Source organism: Prionailurus bengalensis, chromosome E3 (assembly GCF_016509475.1).
Source record: "Prionailurus bengalensis isolate Pbe53 chromosome E3, Fcat_Pben_1.1_paternal_pri, whole genome shotgun sequence".
Lineage (NCBI taxonomy): Eukaryota > Metazoa > Chordata > Mammalia > Carnivora > Felidae > Prionailurus > Prionailurus bengalensis.
This window is the reverse complement of record NC_057357.1, coordinates 23,247,269-23,270,559: the sequence shown is the minus strand read 5'-3', so window position 1 is coordinate 23,270,559 and position 23,291 is coordinate 23,247,269. Positions and strand designations below refer to the sequence as shown.

General features: G+C 48.1%; 1 protein-coding gene across 1 annotated transcript; it reads right to left on the bottom strand.

Annotated features, from left to right (window-relative positions):
• Positions 1-683: 683 nt before the first annotated feature.
• Positions 684-23,283, bottom strand: EARS2 (glutamyl-tRNA synthetase 2, mitochondrial). The gene is made up of 9 exons (XM_043560282.1): positions 23,034-23,283; positions 20,596-20,751; positions 17,521-17,710; positions 13,457-13,929; positions 11,946-12,054; positions 9,136-9,289; positions 8,911-9,041; positions 2,446-2,581; positions 684-1,986 (listed from the first exon to the last, which is right to left on the bottom strand). Exons 1-9 carry the CDS (start codon positions 23,170-23,172, stop codon positions 1,903-1,905), a joined length of 1,572 nt encoding a protein of 523 aa, XP_043416217.1. The 5' UTR covers positions 23,173-23,283; the 3' UTR covers positions 684-1,902.
• Positions 23,284-23,291: the final 8 nt, after the last annotated feature.

Sequence of the window (23,291 nt, the reverse complement as noted above, 5' to 3'; positions counted from 1 at the left end):
GAGTGCCCTCAATTCCTGTCTTTTCCAAGCCCTGATTCTTTGGCTTTCTCATAGATTCCTTGACTCTCCCACGGACTTAAACTCTCCATAAACCCATAGTCTCCAATCAACTTATGTTTGGCAGAGTTGGTTTCTATTACTTGCAACCAAAGAACTTCACCTGATGTATTTTTTGAAGCGAAGACTAGGACTGCGCAAAGCATAACAAACCCTGAATCCCCTTTCCCTACTCTCCTGGGCAAAAGGCTATCTATTGCTGGGTGACAAATTATCCCTAAACCAAGTGACTTGAGGCCATAAACGTTTATTATCTTATAACCTGTGTGTGTCCAAAACTCAGCAGCAACTTTGCTGAGTGGTTCTGGCTCAGGATCTTTCATGGAGGATGGTGTCTGAACACCTGACCGGGGCTTGGAAGACCTGCTTCCAAGATGACTCGCTCACATGGCTGCGGGCAGGAAGTCTCAGTTCCCTGTCCCACGGATGTCTTCAGAGGGCTGCCCGAGTGTCTCTGTGATGTGGAAGTTGGCTTCCCACAAAGCAAGGGATCCAAGAGGATAAGACAGAAGCCACAAGGCATCACAAGTCAGCCCCACTCAATGTGACTTCTAGGACGGCAGAATGACTGGGGGACATTTTGGAGGCTGGCTGCCATACAGGAAAAGCTTAGGAGCCCCAGCAGGGTCTTTTTCAAATTTTTATTTTATTTTATTTTTCCAGTACAGTTTTTATAGGCAGACATCATCCTCCTTTCTCTTTAGCTATTCCTATTCACCCCAATGAAAACACCTATTTCAGGGGCACCTGGCTGGCTCAGTCGGAAGAGCATGTGACTCTTGATCTCAGGGTTGTGGGTTCAAGCCCCATGGTGGGTGCAGAGATTACTTAAATAAATAAAAGTTTTTTTTTTTTAAAAAAAGAACATCTTATTTCAGAAACCTGCAGACAATGACTTACAAGAATGGGCAGAAGGAGGAGGTAGGTATGAAGAAAAAGGTGTAAAACAGGGGGGATGAAGGTCTCCAGTCTGAGGACCAGGTCTGGAGAACTAGAAAAGAGGAAGAAAGGGCCTTTAGAGAAGGAGACACAGGCGCCCGAATACAAGGACAAAGCAGAGTGTGTAAGACTGGTATAAAGCGTAGTGCTCGCCCTCGGCAGACGGTCACTTCTTTTACAAGCCCCAGAGAGTCTGCCATCCAGTTCAGCCCTGCTGGTGTCATTCATCTTTTACTGCTTCACCTACAAGCGGGGCCTGAACACTGCGACCCGTGAGTCCAGGGAGATGCCAAGCTGTTAGGGGCTGCACTGCATCCCCTCAACACTCCTATGCCGAAGCCCTAACCCCCAGGACCTCAGAATGTGACTGTGTGTGGAGACAGGACTTCTAAAGAGGTAAGTTAAAATTGGGCCATGAGGGTAGGCCTTAATCCAATCTGACCTGTGTCCTCATAAGAAGAGATCTGAATACCCAGAGAGACACCAAGAGCACACACTGAGGAAAGACCATGCGAGGACACAGAGAGAAGGTGGCCAATGGCAAGCCAAGGAGAGAGGCCTCTGGGAAGCCCCATCTGCTGACACCTTGAACTTGGGACTTCCAGACTCCAGAACTGTGAGGAAGTTAACTTTCTCTTGTTTAAGCCATTACGGGAGCCTGAGCTGAATATGACACAAGCCCTCGTGAACCAGCTCCTAACCTGTGCTGTGTAATGTGGTGTTAGAACCAAGCACGAGGTGAGAGGAAGCCATAAACGCACTGGGTGCACCCAGAGACCGTTTCCACTCGGGATTCCTTCTGTGAGCTTCCTGATGGACCCCAGGCCCCTTCTGCTTTGCTCTGAAGGCAATTTCCATGCACGTCCAGGTTCCTAGGGCTGCCTCTTCCTCTGTCATATCTTCTCTCTAGCTGGAAAGCACCTTCTGTATTCGTTCCCGTACTTCCTTCGCTCCCAAGGACACCATCATCTCAGCTACCGGAGGTCCTTGCTAAGAACAAAAAGAGAAACTGCCTTATTGCCTTATATTGCCTAAAGAACTAAAGCCCAGCCCCAGTCTGCAGGCGCTACGCCCCAGGCCAACCCCAGTGCCACTGCCTGCGTCTGAAGGGGCACAGTTAGCATTGCGTTGTCTTTACTTTCCGTGGCCAAGGATGGGTCCCAGGAGCCTGTTTTCCCGTGGTGATATGTCTATTGGCCCCCCATCAACCGCCAGCTCCATGCAGGCAGGGAGAGTGCATGTTTCATTCACTACTGGGCCCACTGTACCCAGAACGGTGCTTCTGCATAGTAGGTGCTTCCATAAATACTATCTGCTGAGAGACTGAAGGGAGTGATCGTGTTTCATTTGTCTTTGTACCCCCAAACCAGAGCATGACTGCCATTGAATGTCAGCTGAACGGATAAATGAGGGGCTCCAGGGAACAGTCCAGCCCATCTGTCCACTTACCCGCTGTCCACTGAGGGCCACTCGGAGGACTTGCATCACGTTGCTGTGTTTGGTCCCCTCCAGACCTTCTGATACCTTCTTCAGTTCTCCACTCAGCACGTCCTGAGTTAAGCTCATACCGGGTCTTTCTAAAAGCCTAGAAAAGAGGGGCGCCTGGCTGGCTCAGTGGGAAGAGCATGTAACTCTTCATCTAGGGGTTGTGAGTTTGAGCCCCATGTCAGGTGCAGAGATTACTAAAAAAAGGTAAATAAACTTAAATAAATAAATAAAAGCCTAGAAAAGAGCCAGTCTATGAGGGCCTGCATGGGCCAGTGGCAAGTAGGTAAGAGGGAGGATTTCTGATGATTAACATTCACAACCAGTGTTCAAGTCTGCTTGGGGGAGAAGGGAAGGAAGAAGATCCCCATCCCTTTCCAATTTGAGAAAAAAACCAAAACAAAAAAAAACAACTAAGGAACCAAATACACAGATAATCCAAGCACAATACAGGAAAACGCAGATGGTACCACAGTAAGAGGATTTACTAATTTCTACCTCAAGGTCATGTGATCGCTATGCCTCAGTTTTCTCATCTATAAAGTAGGGATAATAATGGTGTCTGTAACTCACAGGGCTATGGTGGGGCTGAGTTCAAACTTGTTAGGCACTAAGTACGTTGCTTGAATAGACAGTAAACACTCTGAAACACTAGATCTTGTATTTCATTTAGAAATTAAACATTAGCGGGGTGCCTGGGTGGCTCAGTCAGCTGAGTGTCTGACTTTGGCTCAGGTCATGATCTCACGATTCATGTGTTCGAGCCCCAAATCAGGCTCTGTGCTGACAGCTCGGAGCCTGAAGCCTGCTTTGGATTCTATGTCTCCCTCTCTCTCTGACCCTCCCCCACTCCCATTCTGTCTCTCTCTCAAAAAAATCAACAAACAGGGGCGCCTGGGTGGCGCAGTCGGTTAAGCGTCTGACTTCAGCCAGGTCACGATCTCGCAGTCCGTGAGTTCGAGCCCCGCGTCAGGCTCTGGGCTGATGGCTCGGAGCCTGGAGCCTGTTTCCGATTCTGTGTCTCCCTCTCTCTCTGCCCCTCCCCCGTTCATGCTCTGTCTCTCTCTGTCCCAAAAATAAATAAAAAACGTTGAAAAAAAAAATTAAAAAAAAAAAATCAACAAACATTAAAAAAAAATTTTTTTTTAAGAAATTAAACATTAGCTAATATTTATTATATCCAAGAGCTCAGAAACATTGCAAGAGAATCTAAAAACAAACTCAGAACAGGTTAGACATAGGATGGAAGAATGAAGCCCTCTGTGAAATTACTTGAAACACAGCTTTAGGATTGGCAAAGGGGAGACTCTTTGGGCAGGGGAGAGGGCTTGTAGCACAGAAGGGCAGAAAGAAAGAGACTTCGGGAGACCCCGGCTCCAGTAACAGTACTGCCACCAACCTGCTACAATCATTCTTTTATCTTAATTTTTTAAAATGTTTCTCTATTTTTGAGAGACAGAGAGAGAGAGAGAGACAGAGAGAGATTCCGAAACAGGCTCCAGGCTCCAAGCTTTCAGTACAGAGCCCAATGTGGGGCTCCAACTCACAAACCGTGAGATCATGACCTGAGCTGAAGTTGGATGCCTAACCAGTTGAGCCACCCAGGTGCCCCTACAATCATTCTTTAAAAAAAATTTTTAGGGCAACAACCATGATCTTGAACTCCCCACTTGCCTGTATTCTGGGACACAACAAAATTTAGGTCTATCAGATCTGCCACATCCATGCTGGCCTTTATGAACTCCCCAATAAAGTCAGATGCCACCTTCCCAGATGGGAAAAGAGTGGCCAGGAACAGCACCTTGCACAGCTTCATGAAGAAGTAGGTGACCCCAGCCTGTGTGCACTTCCAGAAGGGCTTGCACTCTGATAGGCCACTGCACCTGTAGGTGACAAAGTCAGGGACGTTGGCCAGCATGAAGCAGTTCTCAAAGTGGAACAGGGTTATGGTGCCGGCTGCCTGGGCCCACCAAAGCACAGGCTGCTGCATCAGCCAGCCTGGCGCCCACCTCTTGCTACAAACATTCTTTGCCCACAAGTTGAAGCACGTAAGGATCTAAAATCCAGTAGGCCAGGGGCACCTGGGTGGCTCAGTCAGTTGAGTGTCCAACTCTAAATTTTGGCTCAGGTCATGATCTCATGGTTTGTGAGTTTGAGCCCCACATCGGGCTCCATGCTGGCAGTGCGGAGTCTGCTTGGGATTCTCTCTTTCCCCCTCTCTCCCTACCTCTCCCCAGCTTGCACTCTCTCTCTCAAAACAAATGAACTTAAAAACTTTTTTAAAAAGTTAAAGAAAGTTAAAAAGCTTAATGAGTTAAAAAAAAAGCATAAATGTTTAGAAAATAATAATAAAATCCAATAGGCCAACAATCGCCCTCTGCTTTGCTGGTAGCCAGCTGAGATCCTCTCTCACCGGTGCGTTTGGAGTTTCAAGAGAGATTCCCCATTCAGTTAGAGCTTCACTTGCCAAAAAAAAAAAAAAAAAAAAGAAAAAAAAGAAAAAAGAAATAAAATAAAAAATTTCTGAGTTGGAGGGGCACCTGGTGGCTCAGTTGGTTGGGTGTCCAACTTTGGCTCAGGTCATGATCTCATGGTTCATGAGCTCGAGCCCCACGTCGGGCTCTGTACTGACAGCTCAGAGCCTAGAGCTTGCTTTGGATTCTGTGTCTCCCTTTCTTTCTAACCCTCCCCTGCTCTCTCTCTCAAAAATAAATAATAAACATTTAAAAAAATTGTTAATCTCTGAGCTAGAGCAATGGACGGGAGCAGGGTGGGTGGGCCTGTATTTTACAGCACCTTCTCAGTCCCCCTCAGCTATTACAGAGATTCCAAAGTGGAAATGCTGCAGAGGGCCTGGACAGTTCCACTAGTGCGGATGGTCCACAATGCCAACTGGGGTACTGCCCGTGCTCAATGGGGTCCAGACAGTCCCCTGCCACTGACAGGCTTCACGTGGAGGGTGACTGGCTGGGGGACCCGTGCTCGTAAGTAATGGGAAGAAACTGCCTCTTGGTACTGACAGATTCCCTTACTAACTCTGGATTCTGAGCCACTGAGTTTCAACAGGAGGCAAAAATAACCATGCTTATTGCATCATTAACTCGGCCACGTGCTTATTATTATTCCTATATCCAGAAGATAAAATACAGAAAATATAAAATTTAACACTGAGGAGCCCCTGGCTGGCTCAGTCAGTTGAGCATCTGACTCTTAATCTCAGCTCAGCTCATGATCTCACAGTTTAAGGGTTTGAGCCCCACTCTGGGCTCCTGGCTGACAGTGCGGAGCCTGTTTGGGATTCTCTGTCTCCCTCTCCCTCCCTCCCTCCCTCCCTCCCTCTCTCTCTCTCTCTCTCTCTCTCCCTCCCTCCCTCCCTCCCTCCCTCCCCAGTTCATGCTCTTTCTCTCCCAAAATAAATAAATAAACTTAAGAAAAAAAAAAAATTTAATGTGGAAAATGGGGTGCCTGGCTGGCTTGGTCAGTAGAGCATGCAACCCAATCTCAGGGTCATGAGTTTAAGATCCATGTTGGGCATGAAACCTACTTAAAAAAAAGTTGTTAAAATTTACCATGGGAAAACATAGGAACTCTCCTCTATGCCACTGTGGGGAAGCAGGCTGCTAAGGAGCTGGTAGAAGAGGGACAGGTCACAGGCAATGGCAGCTCAGGACACATTAGAGCTGGCCCAGAGCTTGGCGTGGGTACAGAAGGGACTTCTAAGAAATCTGGCAGCTTCAGAACACTTGGGTGTCAGTTTTCCTGTCCTGAGTGGGAGCCCCAGAGTGTCTCTGAAATCTAACCCCATGGCAGGGATGTGGAGTCAAGGCAATGGTCCTGGTGAATTAGCACTAAGAGCTCCTATTGTGGAATGCCCTAAATTAAAGGAGTATTGTAATAATGACTCTTGGGAATTTATCCTAGAGATATAAATGCAAACCCGATTAATAATGTCTATATGTGGCTATTCACTAAAGCACTGTTCATAACAGCAAAATCTGGAAGCAATCCAAATGTCCATCAATAGGAAATGAGTTAAATAAATTATCGTAAAGTGGTACAATAATGGCCTAAGTGTAGCTGTAGAAAATAATAAGGATTCTCTCTAAGGACTGGGCAGATCTACAGATATGTTAAGTGAAACAAACAAATCAAAAGACACAGAACAGTGTTACCGTATTTTTGTGTAAAAAAAAAGGATCATTTAGATATAATTAAAAAGGGTAGTAATGCGCAGACAGTTCTGGAACTGAACAGATGGGGGACAAGGATAAAACTGGATTTCCCAATATCTACCTTTTTTATACTTTCTAGGTTTAAAAAAAAATTTTTTTAACGTTTACTTATTTTTGAGACAGAGACAGAGCGTGAGCAGGGGAGGGGCAGAAAGAGGGAGACACAGAATCCAAAGTAGGCTCCAGGCTCTGAGATGTCAGCACAGAGCCCGATGCGGGGCTCAAACTCATGAACTGCAAGTCCTGACCTGAGCTGAAGCCAGATGCTTAACCAACTGAGCCACCCAGGTGCCTCACACTTTCTAGCTTTTAAACTCAGGTTTAAGAGGTCTGAATGGGGGTACTCTCTCTCTCTCAAAAATAAATAAACATTAACATAAAAAAAGAGGTTTGAATGTTTTCATAATTAAAACATCAAATTTCAAATTTTAAAAAGACAAAAATGGAGTTACATATCCATATCACTGAATACTCAGACATTACATAAAGGAAACTGCTAAGGGCGGCTGCATTTCTGTTGGGGGCTGCAGTAGGAGGAAACACATACTTTTTGCCATAGACCTTCTTCTACTATTTGTATTATACTGTATTTTTTGCCACATGATTTTCTTATCATTTCCAGGTGTTTATTTATTATGACAATACACTGAGGTTTCTAGATATCAGGCACTGTCCAAGCACTTTGGAGAGAAGCGTATGGCCTCTAGGCCCAACCTCGCCTGGGTTTGAATCCCTGCTCCTCCAACTTACTGTTATTTTAGGCAAGTTACTTAGCCTGTGTCTTGATTTTCTCACCTATAAAATGGGGATAACGTTTTAACCAGATACTTTATTAGGTGGCTGTGAATTTCAGCGTATACACATATCCACACACACCCTGTGTACATACGTATACAGACCTAATGCATATAAATAGCAAGTTGCAGGCATGTGTAAGTAAACGCTTAAGACCTACTTGAATCTTCATGACAAAGCTGGGAGGAGGTAGGTAAAACGGACACTGGGTTTTGCTGCCCAGCATCCACCTCCCTTTCTCCTGATACCCCAAATCTCCTTGAGGAATTACCTGGCTCCCATTCTTAGCTCATGTGCCCTGGCTGGGGGTCCATTTACGGCCCAGGAGCTGATGAGCTAACCTACGCCAACGGGCACATCACATTCCCCAGGCCTCGTGTGACTGGTTCGGAGAGAAAAATGTAGCTAATAGGGTTCCGTCAGAGTTCATCTTAAGACACGGCTGAGACTTTGTGATGTTGGAGCTGTCTTACAAACAGGGCACAGACATGAGAGAGGCTGCTCTCCTTTTTTTCCTTTCATATAGAGTGATAAAATTTTTAGCCAGGCTCATGGCTGCCAAGTTAAAAAAAAAAAAAAAAAAAAAAGTTTTCCAGACTCCCTTGTAGCTTGGCATGGCCGAAAGATAGGCATTCTGGCCAGTGAGATACAGGTGGAAATGAATGTGTAACTTTTAAGTCTGTTCCGTAAGGAGTAGGAGTGTCCCATCCCCTTCCCTTTTTCCTCCTTCCTCTTCTGGCTAAAGTATGGATGGTCTATGAGCCACCATGCACCGTGTGGACAAGAGCAGAATCTAGGGACATCAGGACCCTTGAGATATGGAAAAAGCTCTTTAGCCCTGGATCGCCACTTCCTCGTGGGGTAAGCACTGTCATTTCTTCTGTCTGATAGAGAGCCCCACCCTCCATCTACTCGATACAGAGTCTCTGCAGAAAGAGTAGCTGGCATTGAGAAGTGTGGAACAGAAGGTCAAAGGGACAGAGAGAAAAATAAGGTCTTGGTGATATGTTTTTGGCCCCTGAATTAGGCTGGGCTTAAGCCAGCTTTGGTTGCATTTCTGTTCCTGTACAGTTAAGACTGTAGTAGCATCTCTACGTTAGAGGTGAGGAAATGGAAGCTCAAAGAGGTGCCATAGCGACGCCACCTGGGCAGGAGAAAGGACTGGGTAAGCGGCAACACTGGCAGGGAACCCAGGTGAACCCAACCCCAAACACACTGCCCTCTCTGGGGAGGGTCTGGCTCCTCTGGGAAAGCCCCCCTACCAGAGTGATCATCTTGCCAAGACCCTGTCACTAGCCATGCGTTGTGTGGCAGGCCCCGCAGCCAGTCCTGGAGGAAGGGGGCGCTGGGAGGGAGAGGGAACTCAGGGGCGGAGCCTTGAGCTTGGCCTGCAGCAACTCACCCCAGCACACGCTCGGCAATCAAGTCCACCTTCTCCGAGATGGCGCCCAGCTGCGCTCGGCCCACGGCAGGGCGAGTCCACAGGTAGGAATGTGCCGGGGAGACCAAATCCTGCAGGCGGCAAATGTGACCCTAGGGGAAGGGGCAGTCGCTGAAAACACTGAGGACAGGGAAGAAGGGGGGCGCCACCCATTCCCTCAGTCACCGGAGCTCCCTGACACCACACCTGTCTCAGCAGGATGATCCTCTCCACGTAGGCTGGGTCCAGGACATCCCTGTCTCGCAGCTGGCTGCCGAACGTCTCCTCCACCAGGGCCTGCAGCTTCCCCACCAGCTGGCGTCTCTGGGTCTCACTGCTCACCAACCGACACAGGTGCAGCCTATAAGAGAAACCAAGGGACCGTGCAGCCACTGGCATTCCCAGTCCCCTCCAAACCCTCTCCCTAAGGGAGCAAAGTTTGAAGAATGACACGTTATATGAGCTGTCCCTCCCACAGCCCAGAAACAGATCATACAGGAAAGGGATCTGGCCAAGGTCTAAGTCAGCCTAAGAGCCCCAAGCAACTCAGGTATCCTGTTGTGTTTCTAAGATAGTAGCTAACATTTTAAACTAGAAAGAGATCACATAAAAACAGAGATTTCTGGCTTCTCTTGGGATATCAGAGAAGATCTGGCTGCAAAGGGCCCTCGTGCCCCACACTTCAATAGCGGGAGCAGAGTGGAGGCCGCCCGGTTTACAGGCACAGAGCACTCCAGTTTGCCAGGGCCTCTGCTCCCCAGTGCCTCTCCCCAGGCTTGCTACCTACCCCCGTGCTGGCTGCTGGCCTCGACAGGCACCTGACTTTACAAGGTACAATCTACAAGTGTCTGCCTCCTTGCATAGTTTAAAGCATGAGACTCCGGCACAAAAAGGCAGATGGGGCGCCTGGGTGGCTTGATCGGTTAAGCATCCGACTTCAGCTCAGGTCGTGATCTCACACTCCGTGAGTTCGAGCCCCGCGTCGAGCTCTGTGCTGACAGCTCAGAGCCTGAATCCTGTTTCAGATTCTGTGTCTCCCTCTCTCTCTGCCCCTCCCCTGTTCATGCTCTGTCTCTCTCTGTCTCAAAACTAAATAAACGTTAAAAAAATTAAAAAAAAAAAAAAAAAAAAAAAAAAAAAAAAAGGCAGAGATCAAGAACGTAGATTTATAGGATCTGAAGCTCAGAGTGCACAGCTGTTTGAATCCAGGGCAAATAATCAAGAAGTTCAGGTTTTCTTGTCAATTCCAATGTTCTTCTTTCCAGAATTCTTCTAACTGCCTTGCTCCCTCTCTTCGGGAGCAGCAAAGCTTTAACCAGTCCTCAGTCCCCTCCCTAGGCTGCCCTGGCATGGAAGAAAGGCAGGTGGCAGCGGTGGGGGCATATCTTCTGGGCTCTGGAACTGGGGCAGGCCTGTGAATCAGGCCGGCCCTGTGAGAGGTCTGCAGCAAGTTACATGATTGTCCAGAGCCTCAGGAGGCTCATGTACACCACAGGGACAACCAGGGGCCTCCGTCACAGGGCACTGTGCAGACTACATGAGGGACTATCTGGAAAGCACAGAGGAAAAGGCAGCTGGAGGCGGGCAGGGGGTCAGGACTGAGGGTTCCGCACATCAGGGGGGGGGAAGGATGAGACCCTCTGCGAAGCTATCTGGAGCACACGCTACCCAAAAAATAATGATTTTCTTAAAAAGGAGTTAACACCACATACTGAAAGTGTCTCTAGGATCTCCGCAGCAGTGGGAGAAGACCATAGACAGAAAGCAATCAGGAGACCCTAGTGGCCACGCTTGAGATAATACATGGAAGGTCTAGGGCCTGGGAGACAGGAAGTGCCAAATAAATGTCAATTACCATCACTACTTCCACCACACTTGTGGTGCTGCTCTGACGACTACCGGTGCTACCTTTACTGCTATTACCGAAATAATCACAGCAGCGGCTCGATGCCAGGAACATCTAAACGTTAATGGCTTCGGCTGCGTTTGTGGCAGTCCCAAAACTGCATCTCCTCTTGGGTCCACGCCGAGCAGAGCCCACCTCCATCCTCCTCTGGCTACCCTCATGCTGGAGGACTGGAATGGGTCACAAAGTATTTCCCCGCCGTGCCCCATTTCCTTGAAATACCACTTTCCCTACAATCAGAAAGGTAGGGTTCAAGTTGCATTCACTGGTGAATACCCCATTCAAGGGATGCCTGCCGTTTGCTGCGTGAACGGGCTGGTTATGGAACACTGCCCTATGTGTCGTTTCCTTCTATGCAAAAGAGTGCAAAGTCAGACAACTGATCTGATGTCTGATGGGAGATAAATGAAGTAACAACCTTCAATACCTGCAGTCAATGCGAATTCTCTGGGCTCATGCAAGTAAAGCACAGAGAGCCTGTCCCCAAACCAGTGCTCAAGAGACGGCATCCTTGAGTCCCTTGTCCCTTAAGTACACATCTATCTGCTGGCTTTACCACCAAGGCCCTTAGATGGATATGTCAACAGTGATCTGAACTGTAACTGGCTTTAGAGGTCTGAGTGAAGAGCTACATGAGATGTTAAAACAGGTGTCATGAGACAGTGCTCAGTCACCGTGTTGGTGGGGGGGCGGGCAAGGGGTGATTCCGAGGCGAAGATGCCCCTTTTCTCTAGGCCATGGCTAACAGAATCCATGCAAAGGACGACCAGGAATAATGGTAATGACAGAGACAGTACCTATCATTTACAGAACACTTTTTATGTGCCAGGGGGTGTGTACAACACCTTGATGCAACGTTTAATTTAACTGAACTCCTACAACAATCCTAACAGGTAAGTACTGTTATTAGCCCCATTTTCGAGAGGAAGAAACAGAGGCTCCAGGAGGTTAGGTGACTTACATGCTCTGTGTTCACGGAGCATCGGACACATGAGCCCACAGTAAAAATCAGGTCCATGTGACTCCAAAGCCCACTAGACCCTCTGCCATGGGTACCCTCATTAGCAAGAAAGCCTTTTTGTACCAGCGGCCTCCCTGCTTCACCACTCACCTGTTAAATTCCGGGAGCTTCTCCAGGTCCAACAGGGCTGAGTGGCAGGTGACCCGGGTCAGGTCAAACTGTGTTATCAACTCAGGCAGGGTCCTGCCCATCTGGTTCTCTGCAAGGAGGCAGGCCCAGCCTCAGCCCCCTCCCTCGCTTTTCAATCACAAGGGAGGCTAGGTGATCACGTTCTGGGTTTCCCATTCCATTCTGACCCAAGGGATTCAACTTCTAACTCTTTTATAGATCACGGGCCTTGAAGGGGCTTTCATTTGCAGAAAGGGTTCTGTCGCTCAGGAAAAACAAGTTTGAAAACAATCAGACTAGGGGTGCCCGGGTAGCTTAGTCAGTTGAGCGTCCAACTTCGGCTCAGGATATGATCTCATGGTTCATGGGTTCGAGCCCCATGTTGGGCTCTGTGCTGCCAGCTCAGATCCAAGCCTGCTGTGGATTCTGTGTGTGTGTGTGTCTCTCTCTCTCTCTCTCTGTCCCTCCTCCACTCATGCTAAGTAAATAAATAAACATTCAAAAAAATTTTTTTAAATAATCAGGCTAAACCAACCCTCACTGCCCTCAAAGATGTGGGTTGCAGGAATAGCATGCTCATTGCCTGGCTGTGCCCCAGAGATTCTGACTCTGCTGGTTTGGGATGGCGTCTGAGCATCAGTATTCTTTCCAAGCTTCCCAGGTGGTTCCAAACCTCAGGCAGTGTGGAGAATCGTTGCGCGGGGAGCTGCTTCTCCAGAGCTACAGCCCCGTCCCATGCGGTCAGCAGGCATCGTGGCCAGGCCTAGGCCTACAGGGAGTCTCTGCCGTGTCCCTTACAGGCTGCATGGCTTTGCCAAGTCATCAAACCTGTCTGAGCCTCACAATTCTCTTATAAACAGCAAGGATAATTTAATCCTCTAAAGACGATTTTAAAGAGTAAATGAGACAAGAGCAGAATAAACAGTAAGCAGACTACCAGTGCCACATTTCTAGAAATCCCCTCCACAAAGAGGTCATCCTAATTTGCTGCTTCTTTAAACCTTGGGCTCTAAGTCTTGGACCAAGGATAAGGGCTCAGTTTGGAATACACTAGGGTCATAGCAGTCTTAGTAATTCTGTTGGAACCCACACTTGCCATAGTGGGAGTAATATAATTATAATAACCATAAGATCTACGGTTTTTGTGCAGAGTGGCAGACACCTTACTGGGTGCCTCATACTCATGAGCTCAGTGAATCCTAACTTAACCCTATGAGGTAAACACTTATCCCCATTTTATAGAAAGGCAGGAAAGGCTCAAAGACCATAAGCTCCTTACGGCCAGGGGTTACATTTAGCTAGTTCACTGTTGTAGCCCCAGCACTTAACACAGCGTCTGGCTCAATAAACATCTGTTGAGAAAAGAATGAATTTAGGCAAGAGCGTGCAGCTAGTATATGGCACAGCCTGGCCTGAAGACCAGGTGGGCCTGAACCAAAGCCCCAGCAACTCGCTGCTCTGGTCCCACTGCAAACTCCCAGGTGGGCAGGTACCTGCAAACCCGGAGCCACAGTTGGTGATGATGTCCAGCAAGGCATCTGGCAGGAAGTCGGCAGCAGCAAAATGCTCCAGGAAAATGTCTCCTTGCCTCTTGGACAGCTTGCTGCCATCCCTATTGAGGAGCAGGGGCAGGTGGGCAAAGCGAGGTGGTTGCCAGCCCAGGGCCTGGTACAGAAGTAGATGTTTGGAGGTGGAGACCAGCCACTCGGAGCCCCGCAGCACGTGGCTGATGCCCATGTGGTGGTCGTCCACCACGCATGCCAGGTGGTATGTGGGAAAGCCATCGCTCTTCAGGATGACCGGGTCCCCCTCCACACTAGCTACTTCATGCCGATTCCAGCCATACACCAGGTCCTGGAAGGCTGGTGCCTCCCCATCCAGGCGGAAGCGGATAGCAGGTTTGGGGCCTGTGGCTAGCTTCTGGGCCACCTGCCCCTGGCTCAGTTTCCGGCACCGATTGTCATACCTGTTAAAGCAGAGCGTCACAGAGGTTAGGATGACTACAGACAGACTGAATTCTGTCTTTGTCTCTGATAGTTGGCTGACCTTGGCAAGTCATCTACTTCTCCAGCTCTGTTTCCAGTCCTGAACAGGGAGCGGAGTGACGTATGGGGAAGACAGTAATTGGTAACAGTGTGGCAGACACTTGTGCCTGCCTACCTGCCAGCCTCTCCCTCTTCTTCCTTGCTAATGAGGAAATAGCAAAATGCCTAGTCCTGGGGGTTGAATCACAGCTGGTGTGGCCAATCATGCAATCCCATTCCCATTTGCCAGCAACTGGTCCAGGCCAGACCACTCTAATCCCTAAGACTCAAAGAAAAGTATGCCTGGAGGCAGGGGAGGCTTAGGCTCTGGGGGAAAGATTGCCTCTCCAATTGAGAGCAAAAGAGCCACAAGAGGAAAATTCCTCTGCTTTCCCCCTGTGCCCTTCAGATGTTGTCCTGTGAGGGCAGAATGCCTGCAGCCTCCGCAGCCACTTGCAGCTAGTGTAGGGGGTGGGGCAGGGGAGGTAGGAAGAAGCCACAACAGAGCGCTGATGTCTTGAAGCTGCTGGTTTTATCCTTGAGTCATCCACCTCCAGACTTCTGCAGAGTAAGTGACAAATGTCTGTGTGGTTTATGCCCTGGCTACTCCAAGTATGGTTTGTGGATCCCTAGCAACAGCCTCACCTGGGAGCCGGTCAGAAATGCAGCATCTCGGGCCTCAGCCCAGACCTGGTGAATCTGAATCTGCATGTTAACTAGATCCCCAGGTAAGTCGTCTGCACATTAGAACATGAGAAGCTCTGATTTGTCCCCCACTCTCTTTTAAATTCTTTATTATTATTATTGTTTTTAAATTTATTTTTGAGAGAAAGAGAGATAGACAGTGAGCAAGCACTTGTGTGCAAGTGCTGGGAAGGGGCAGAAAGAGAAGGGGACAGAGGCTCTGAAGTAGACTCTGCACTAACAGCAGAGAGCCCAATGCGGGGCTCAAACTCATGAACCGGAGATCATGACCTGAGCTGAAGTTGGCCGCTTAACCAACTGAGCCGCCCAGGCACCCCTATTCTTTATTTTCTTTTTAAGTAAATCCTACCATCAATATGGGGCTTGAACTCATGATCCTAAGATCAAGAGTCGCATGCTCCATCCGCTGAGCCAGCTGGACACCCCTGGTTTGTCCCTTTTATTAATTTTTTTAAATTTTATCTATTTGTTTTTTTAATTTACATCCAAGTTAGTTAGCATGGTTTGTCCCTTTTAAAAGGGGTGTTCCATTACTTACTCCCTGAAGAATCCTGACACAGAAATGTAAAGCTTGAAAATATACTCCTTGACACAGAGCTAAGTGTTCAACTAATAAACGGCTGCATGGATTCCACAACAGAACTTGACTATAATTTTAAAAAATAACCTTCTACCAATAGACAAGTAGACTATTTATGACAAAAAAGTAAAGCTGCAGTGAATATCATGACCTCATACAAATATCCAGTGCTTGTCCAAACAGTTCATTTAAACTGGAACTCAGTGGGGGGTGCCCATGAGAGCTTGACTCTTGACTTTAAAGGATGTGAGTTCAAGCCCCACATCAGGCATGAAGCCTATCTTAAAAAGGGGCGGGGCACCTGGCTGGCTCAGTCGCAAGAGCATGTGGCTCTTGATCTTGTGGTCATGAGTTTGGGCCCCACGTTGGGTGTAGAGATTCCTTAAATAAACTTAAAAAAACTTTGTTTTAATTTCTTTAAAAAATAAATAAGTAAGGGGCGCCTGGGTGGCTTGGTCGGTTAAGCATCCGACTTCGGCTCAGGTCATGATCTCACAGTCCGTGAGTTCAAGCCCCGCGTCGGGCTCGGTGCTGACAGCTCAGAGCCTGGAGCCTGTTTCAGATTCTGTGTCTCCCTCTCTCTCTGACCCTCCCCTGTTCATGCTCTGTCTCTGTCTCAAAAATAAATAAAACGTTAAAAAAATATTTAAAAAAATAAATAAATAAATAAATAAATAAATAAACAAACAAACAAACTGGAACTCAAGATGTCCTGATGCCACTGCTGATGGGAAGCAAGGTGGTCAAGGGCCACAGGCAGTGTCTATCAAAGCTCCAAACTGGCCCTGCAATTCCTCATCTGGGAGGGTCTCCAACAAACACCCTGCACACGTGCACAACAACATATGTCAACATGATCCATCCCAGCTCTTTCATTATAACTACAGATTAGAAATGGCATCAAGATTCATTAGTAAGAAACTGTTTAACGGATGTTACATCTGTACAGTGGAATACCATGCAAGCATAAGAAAAATGTGTGGGCCTATATAGATTGGATACCCTCAAAAAAGGTAAGTGGGAACGGTAAGTTGCACAATCCGTATATTGTGTGCTGCCATTGGAATGGGGAAGAGAAACAATACGTGTTCATCAGGGTACATGCGTTGAGTGTCTCTGGAGAAGACAGAAGAAAATTCTAGGGTCACCTGGGTGGCTCAGTCGGTTAAGCATCCGACTTCAGCTCAGGTCATGATCTCACGTTTCATGACTTCAAACCCCACACTGAGTTCTCTGCTGTAAACTCAGAGCCTGCTTTGGATCCTCTGTCCCCTTCTCTCTCTGCCACTCTCCAGCTCACATGTGCTCTCTCTCTCTCAAAAATAAATAAATATATGGGGTGCCTGGGTGACTCAGTTGGTGAGTGCTGTGCTGACAGCTGTCCGTGCTGTGCTGACAGCTCAGAGCCTGGAGCCTGCTTTGGATTCTGTGTCTCCCTCTCTCTGCCTCTTCCCTGCTTGTGCTCTGTCTCTCTCAAAAAATAAACATTAAAAAAAATTTAAAAATAAACGTTAAAAAAAAAGAAAGAAAATTCTAACTGCAGTTGTTCATAGAAAGGGAAATTGAGGGGCCAGAGTCAGGGTTAGGAGAGATCTTTGCATATACATCTTTCTGCCTCTGAAAAAAACTTTACTTACTCAGAATTACAAATAATTGAAGTTACTTTACGTGTTACTACTGCCTGAGAGCCAGTGTGGTCGGCAGCTCTGACATGGCCCCAGTAATGCCCACCTCCGGTGTTTCTGCCCTTGTGTCATCCCCTGCCTGGAGTGTGGGCTGGACCTAACAACTTTCTTTTTGGGAAGAGAATGCGGCACAAGTGACAAGATGTTGCTTCCTCTGTTCAGTTACAAACAGACTGGCTTCTGTCTTGCTCTCTTTTGCTTTCTGTCCACCTTGCCCACAGCGAGGCCAGCTGCTATGCTGTGAGCTGTGCTGTGGACAGGCCCACATGGCAAGGAGCTGGCATCTCCGCACAACAGCCAGTGTAGCCCACGGTCAGCCAGCAGCCTCATGAGAGAAATGGAAGCGGACCCTCTGCAAGGCCAGTCTTGAGGAAACCACAAACCTGGCCAAAACCTTGACTGCAGCTTTGAGAGAGACTCTGAGCCAAGGGAGCCAGCAGAGCTGCGCCCAGACTCCTGACCAAAGAGGCCGTGCAGGGACCACAGTTTGGGGGGAATCTGTCATGCAGATGAGGGACACACGCGACTTTGGGGAAGCAGCCTCGACAGGCTGGGGCTCTCACCGGGGCGTCTGGTGATTCCTCAGGGCCTCCTTCTTCAGGAGCTCCAGGCGCTGTGGTGAGCAGAAGCAGGGGTAAGCAGCGCCAGACTCCAGCAACGCCTCCGTGGCCCGGGTGTAGAGCTCAAGTCGCTGGGACTGCTGGTACGGCCCCGCTGGACCTCCCCGGCGGGGGCTCTCGTCTGGGGGGATGCCTGCGGCACAACAAGAGAGAATGCTCACCAAATTCTAACGATGAAGATGCTGACAGCACCGGTTCGACACTGTTCTGTGTGCCTTATGCATACAGTAAAGCTTTTAATCCTCACAACAACCCTCAAGGTTGTTACTGTCGCGATTTCCTTTTTATAGGTGACCAGTTGAAAGACAAGAGAGGGTAAGCGCTCAAGGTTGTGAGGCCTGAAAGATAAGGAGTCACAGGGGTATGTCACCTCCATAGTCCACGCTCTCAACTGCCCTTCCTCTCCATCTGTCCTTTCCCTGGGGAGGGGGAAAGCAGCCCAGGCCTGGAAGAGATGGCTCCAAAGAACGAAGTATGGTTCAGGGCATAGCCCTGGCTGGACCCCTAGTTCTGCGCCAGAGAAGCTGTGACAAGGGATCCTGAAGACGGGTGAGGGCCACAGTGCCAAGCACCTGCCAGGCTGCTCCTGTGTCCCATGACTTCCATCAAGCCTCAGAACCGCCCTACTAGGTAGACGCCATCGTGACCCCCATTCAGTATGGACGCTGAGGCACAGAGGGGCTCTGTTACGTCACTTGGCCAACAGCAAGCGGTACAGATGCGTTCGAAGCCAGGCCAGGGGGCCACAGAATCCACGCTTTTCACCCTGATTGTACTGCCTCAGCCTCCTTCCCCGCAAAGCGGAGCTATGCTCTAGCATGCGGGGCGGTGGCAAGAACGGGACGCACTGGTACTTTCAAAGTGCTCAGCCTGGTGCACACACGCAGAACCACTGCGATGGGTGCCGTTATATGAAATGCGATCTGTTGTAAGCCACAGCTCCAGCCCAAGGTCCAGTTTCCTCCGGTCACAAAGGACAGATTTAACCAATATACACTTTCTGCAGAGACAAAGGGGACACAAAAGAGCCGGATGGTGGTATTTCTACCCTAAACAGCTTTCAATAAAAACCATTGATTTGTAGACTTTGAAATGGTGACTTTCGTGTCAGGTAAATTATATGTCAATTACACACAAAAAGGGTGACTCCTAAATTAAGAAGCCACAGAAGTCAGCTCTGCCTCTCCACCACACCGGAGGAAGCTGTGCTGAGGGGCTGCAGGCGTCATTTACACAATCGTGCTGCACCAGGGGCTCCAAGGGTAGGACTCTTTCACCCCTGGACCTCCTGTTCAGACAGTGGCTGACATATAGCAGACACTCAGTGAAATCCAAGTTCTCATCCTGGCCTGCCTGGTACTGCAGGTTCAGTACCGGCCAACTTCTGTCCTCACATCTCCAGTCCCTCTGCTTGCTCACAGTCCTTGGGCCATGCTGGCCTCTTTGCTGCTCCTCTAATACGCCCTATGCTTTCCTTCATCAGGGCCTTCACATCTGCCATTCCCTCTGCTTTTTAAATTAAATTTTTTAATCTTTATTTTTGAGAGAGAGAGACAGAGACAGAGAGACAGAGTGCAAGTGGGGGAGGAACAGAGAGAGAAGGAAACACAGAATCCGAAGGAAACACAGAATCTGTCAGCACAGAGCCCAACACAGGGCTCATACTTACGAACTGCAAAATCATGACCTGAGCTGAAGTCGGATGCTTAATCAACTGAGCTACCCAGATGCCCTGCTTTTAAATTTTAAGTTTATTTATTTATTTTGAGAAAGACAGACAGCACGAGTGGGGGAAGGGCAGAGAGAGAGAGGGAAAGAGAGAATCTCAAGCAGGCTGCCAGCGCAGAGCCTGATGTGGGGCTTGAACTCATGAAACCGTGAGATCATGACCTGAGCTAAAACCAAGAGTCGGGTGCTGAACCTACTGAGCCACCCAGGTGCCCTGCCTCTGCTTTGAACAGTCTTCGTGCAAGTAGCCACAGGGCTAGCCCCTCACTTTGTGTGATCTCTGCTTTAATGTCCCCTCCTCAGAGAAGACCACCCTGTCTAAAACAGCATCCCTCCCTGTCAGTTCTCTAACCTGTTAACCTTTTCCCCATAGCACACATTAACACTTAACATCATGGTGAAAATGAATTAATTTATCTGTCTTCCAATTACTGACAACAGAGTCTCTGTTCAACGCTGGAACACGACCTAAATTACAATAAGTGATCTCTTTGAATGAATTCCTTTACTCAACTAATCTCAACTAAGCATCTGCCATAATGTTCTACAATAGAAGATAAAAATGAAATCAGTTTCTGCCCTTTGGGAATCCAAAGTCTAGTTAATAATTTACTGCAGATTAAAATACACATCTCATAAAAGTCTCGGTATTTTTGGTATTTTTCCTTGGAGAACTTAACTGGTTATACCTGTCTTGACAGGTAAGCAATTGTTGACCCAGGGAACACAAACACACTCCTCCTTGTCTTCCTGGGGTTTAACAGTCCTTCAGATTAAACTTCCCATAAGAAGACTGACTTTAGAAGCTGTACACATTTAGTTTGGCTCACACAGTGTGTTTAAAAAAAAAAAAAAAATCTGAGTTCAAGTTTAACAATGGCAAGTATTCATTAAAAAAAAAAACAAAACAGTAACAAAAACCTGGATTTCTGGCTCCTCTTGGAAGTCAGAAGGTTGGACAAGCTGGGCCAGCATTCCCACATGGGAACAAGGGGCTGGAGCCTTCTGCTCACCACACGCCTTGCCTCTCCAATTCCATCTTATGCTTGGCCTGTGTTTCCTGTCCGTTCCCAGTAGCACCTGACACTCTAAGAACAGGAACCTCAAAACAGCCTCAGAGCATTTCTTTAGCATCTTTTTTGGGGGGGCACATGCCTCCTGAGGCAGCACAAATATACCCATCTCTCCAGGAACTCCTCATTGTCCAGCTTGGGCCCTGTGAGGCCTACTGGCTCCTTTCCCTGCTCCCACTTCCCCCTTGGAGAAGGGTTTTTTTCCTGACCGCCTCACCTGCCCACTCCAGCATGTCTTCAATATTCTCTGCTGCCCCAGGCACAAGGCGGGTCTGATCCGTGTCTTCCAGCCTGAGGATGAAGCTCCCTTGGTGCTTCTTGGCAAAGATATAGTTGTATAAGGCAGTGCGTAGGCCACCCAGGTGCAAGAAGCCTAGTATAAGAAGAGAACACTCAGTCAAGACAGGGAAGATGAACTGACACACCTCAGCCAGACGCAAGTAAGCCCTGCTTGTACCAGGACGTCCCAGTGAATATCGAAGCTCAAGGAACAGCTACCCCTGTCCCATCCTTCCAGTCAACACCGAGACAGACTGCCGCAGGAGAGGACAGGGGTGGTCAACCTCTTTAGCCCCTCATCCTGGAAATAGAAGACCACCCAAGTTTTAGAGCATGTAATTTTGTGGGAAAAAAAAAAAAAAAAAAGACTCCAACTCTTCCTAACTGCACCCACTGTTCTACTTAGATTTGCCTCAAGGCCAAGTTTTACCCAAATAAGGACAGAGGATTATCCACTGAACCCATTACCACACATCCATTTAACATGTACAAATTCAATGATGTGCTTAGGTGAAAAAAAAAAGCTAGTATCTTATCTTCTTTGGTCCAGGCCATGGCTCTGACTCCATAACGAGCCTCTCTGCATCTACAGGTTTAGGAGGCAGCATGGGACCCATAAGGCTCTTCTGGCATCAGGCAAACTTCTTCAACACGGATTATGTGTGACCTTCTGCTAGTTATTACAAGGCAACCACAAAACCAGAGGTCCCCAAGACAGAAGACAGGGGTCCAGTAATCTGGATTTAAATTCTCCATCCACCATTTACCAGTTGCTATCCCTTGGGCACTTTACTTCATGTGTATGAGCTTCAATCTCATCTGCTAAGATTTAAAAAAAAGAAAAGAAAAAAGAAACTTTCCTTACAGGGCTGTTGTGACCTAAGCGCTGGTCAAAGTATACCCTTCAATTAATTTTAGCTATTAATGACCTATGTTGTTTCATAAATCTGTCTGTAGTCAGTATGTTTTATCTGTCTGTAGTTAGCAGCCTTTTCTGTATGGGCTTTTCCTGCAAATCAGAAAAAAAAGGAGAACTATAATCACAATAGAGAATATTGTTTATTAAGTGCTAAGTACCAGACCTTGCTAAGTGCCTCAGTTGCATTAGCTCAAACCCACAAGTCAGGAACTATTACTAGCCCTGTTTGGCAGAGGGTAAAACTCAGAAGCTCAGGAAGGTTATGCAATTTGCCCATGTCACACAGCTAACAAACGGCAAAGCTGGCAATTTGGACCCAGCCAACCTCAGACCTTGTGGCCCCCAACCACTACATGAGTGCTGTGCAAAGCCAAGTACAGACACTTGCTGGTCTAGAAACTGCTGCCAGTTCATAACCAAGTAAGTACAGAAATTGAGAAAAAATATTTAGAAACAGCAATTTGACAGAGTAATTTTATATTTGGTGAATTCAACAGAAATAGGCTCATATTTTGTATGCTTTCAATATTTGTCCTTTTTAGTAACACATTTCTATTGGTTATATAAAAATACTGATCCATAATCAATTAGAAATTAAAAACCAGTCCTGTCACCATGGTCTGAGAGGCCGGCTCTACACTCTGCTGCCTGCCAGGAAAGATCCTGTCACTCTGTGCAGGTGGGATCTTGACACAAAGGCTTACATGTGGACCCACAGGTTCTGAATGAGAGGAATGCTCAGTGTGGAGAGGGCAGAAGGAAGCCTCCGTGAGAAAAACAAACCAGGGGGAAATGGTGGGGACACCCTGACAAGCTCTCCACTAGGGCATACAGTGAGCCTCTGCCTAATTCTTTTGGCTTGCTGAGTGCCAACATTAACCACAGGACCTTTGTACCTGCAATTTCCTCTGCCTAAAGTCCCTCTTATGGACTTCATACAGACTTTACATACATAGACTTCTTGTCTTTTGGTTCTCAATTCAAACGCTACATCCTCAACACGCCCTTCTTGAGCTTCCTATCTAACCCCCAGACCCCTACTCTGCTTCATTTCTCTCACGGCATCTGTAACTAAAACTACAGTTATTTTTACACGTATTTGTCGCGGCTATAATGTATACTATAGGATAGGCTTCTTGAGAACAAGACCCAAAAACGTTCCTGGAGACCACGGCATCCCAACGCCTAAAACAATACCTGGCACACTGTTGGTCCTCAATAAACATTTATTGAATACATGAAAAAGGGACCGAAAGTAATGGTACAGTTCGATAAACACAAAGAACTTCCTGGCAATGTGAATAAATTACGCTTGTGGGCCTACTTCTACGCCTGCAAAATAGGGTCGCGCTGCCCGCCCAGTCTGACTCGACCGGAAGGGATTCGTTCGGGAATATTCGGGGGGCGGACACGGTACAATGGACTTCGACCTACAGCGTCACGTCCGCCCAGGTTACCTGTGGGGCTGGGGGCGAACCGCACCCGCACTGCAGCCCCGGGATCAGTGCCCATGCTGGCCTCGCGCCGTCCTACGGGGCGGCCCAAGGCCGCGGGGGGCCTCGCCGACTGCAGCAGCCTCTTCAGAAGCACCGCCATGTGGGATGGAACCGCACACGTGGGCTTCTCGGTGCATCACTTCCGAGGACCCCTTCCAGCCAATCCGCGTCTGCCACAGAGGGCGCAGCCCCGCCCCTTAAAGGCGCAGGCCTCCTAGC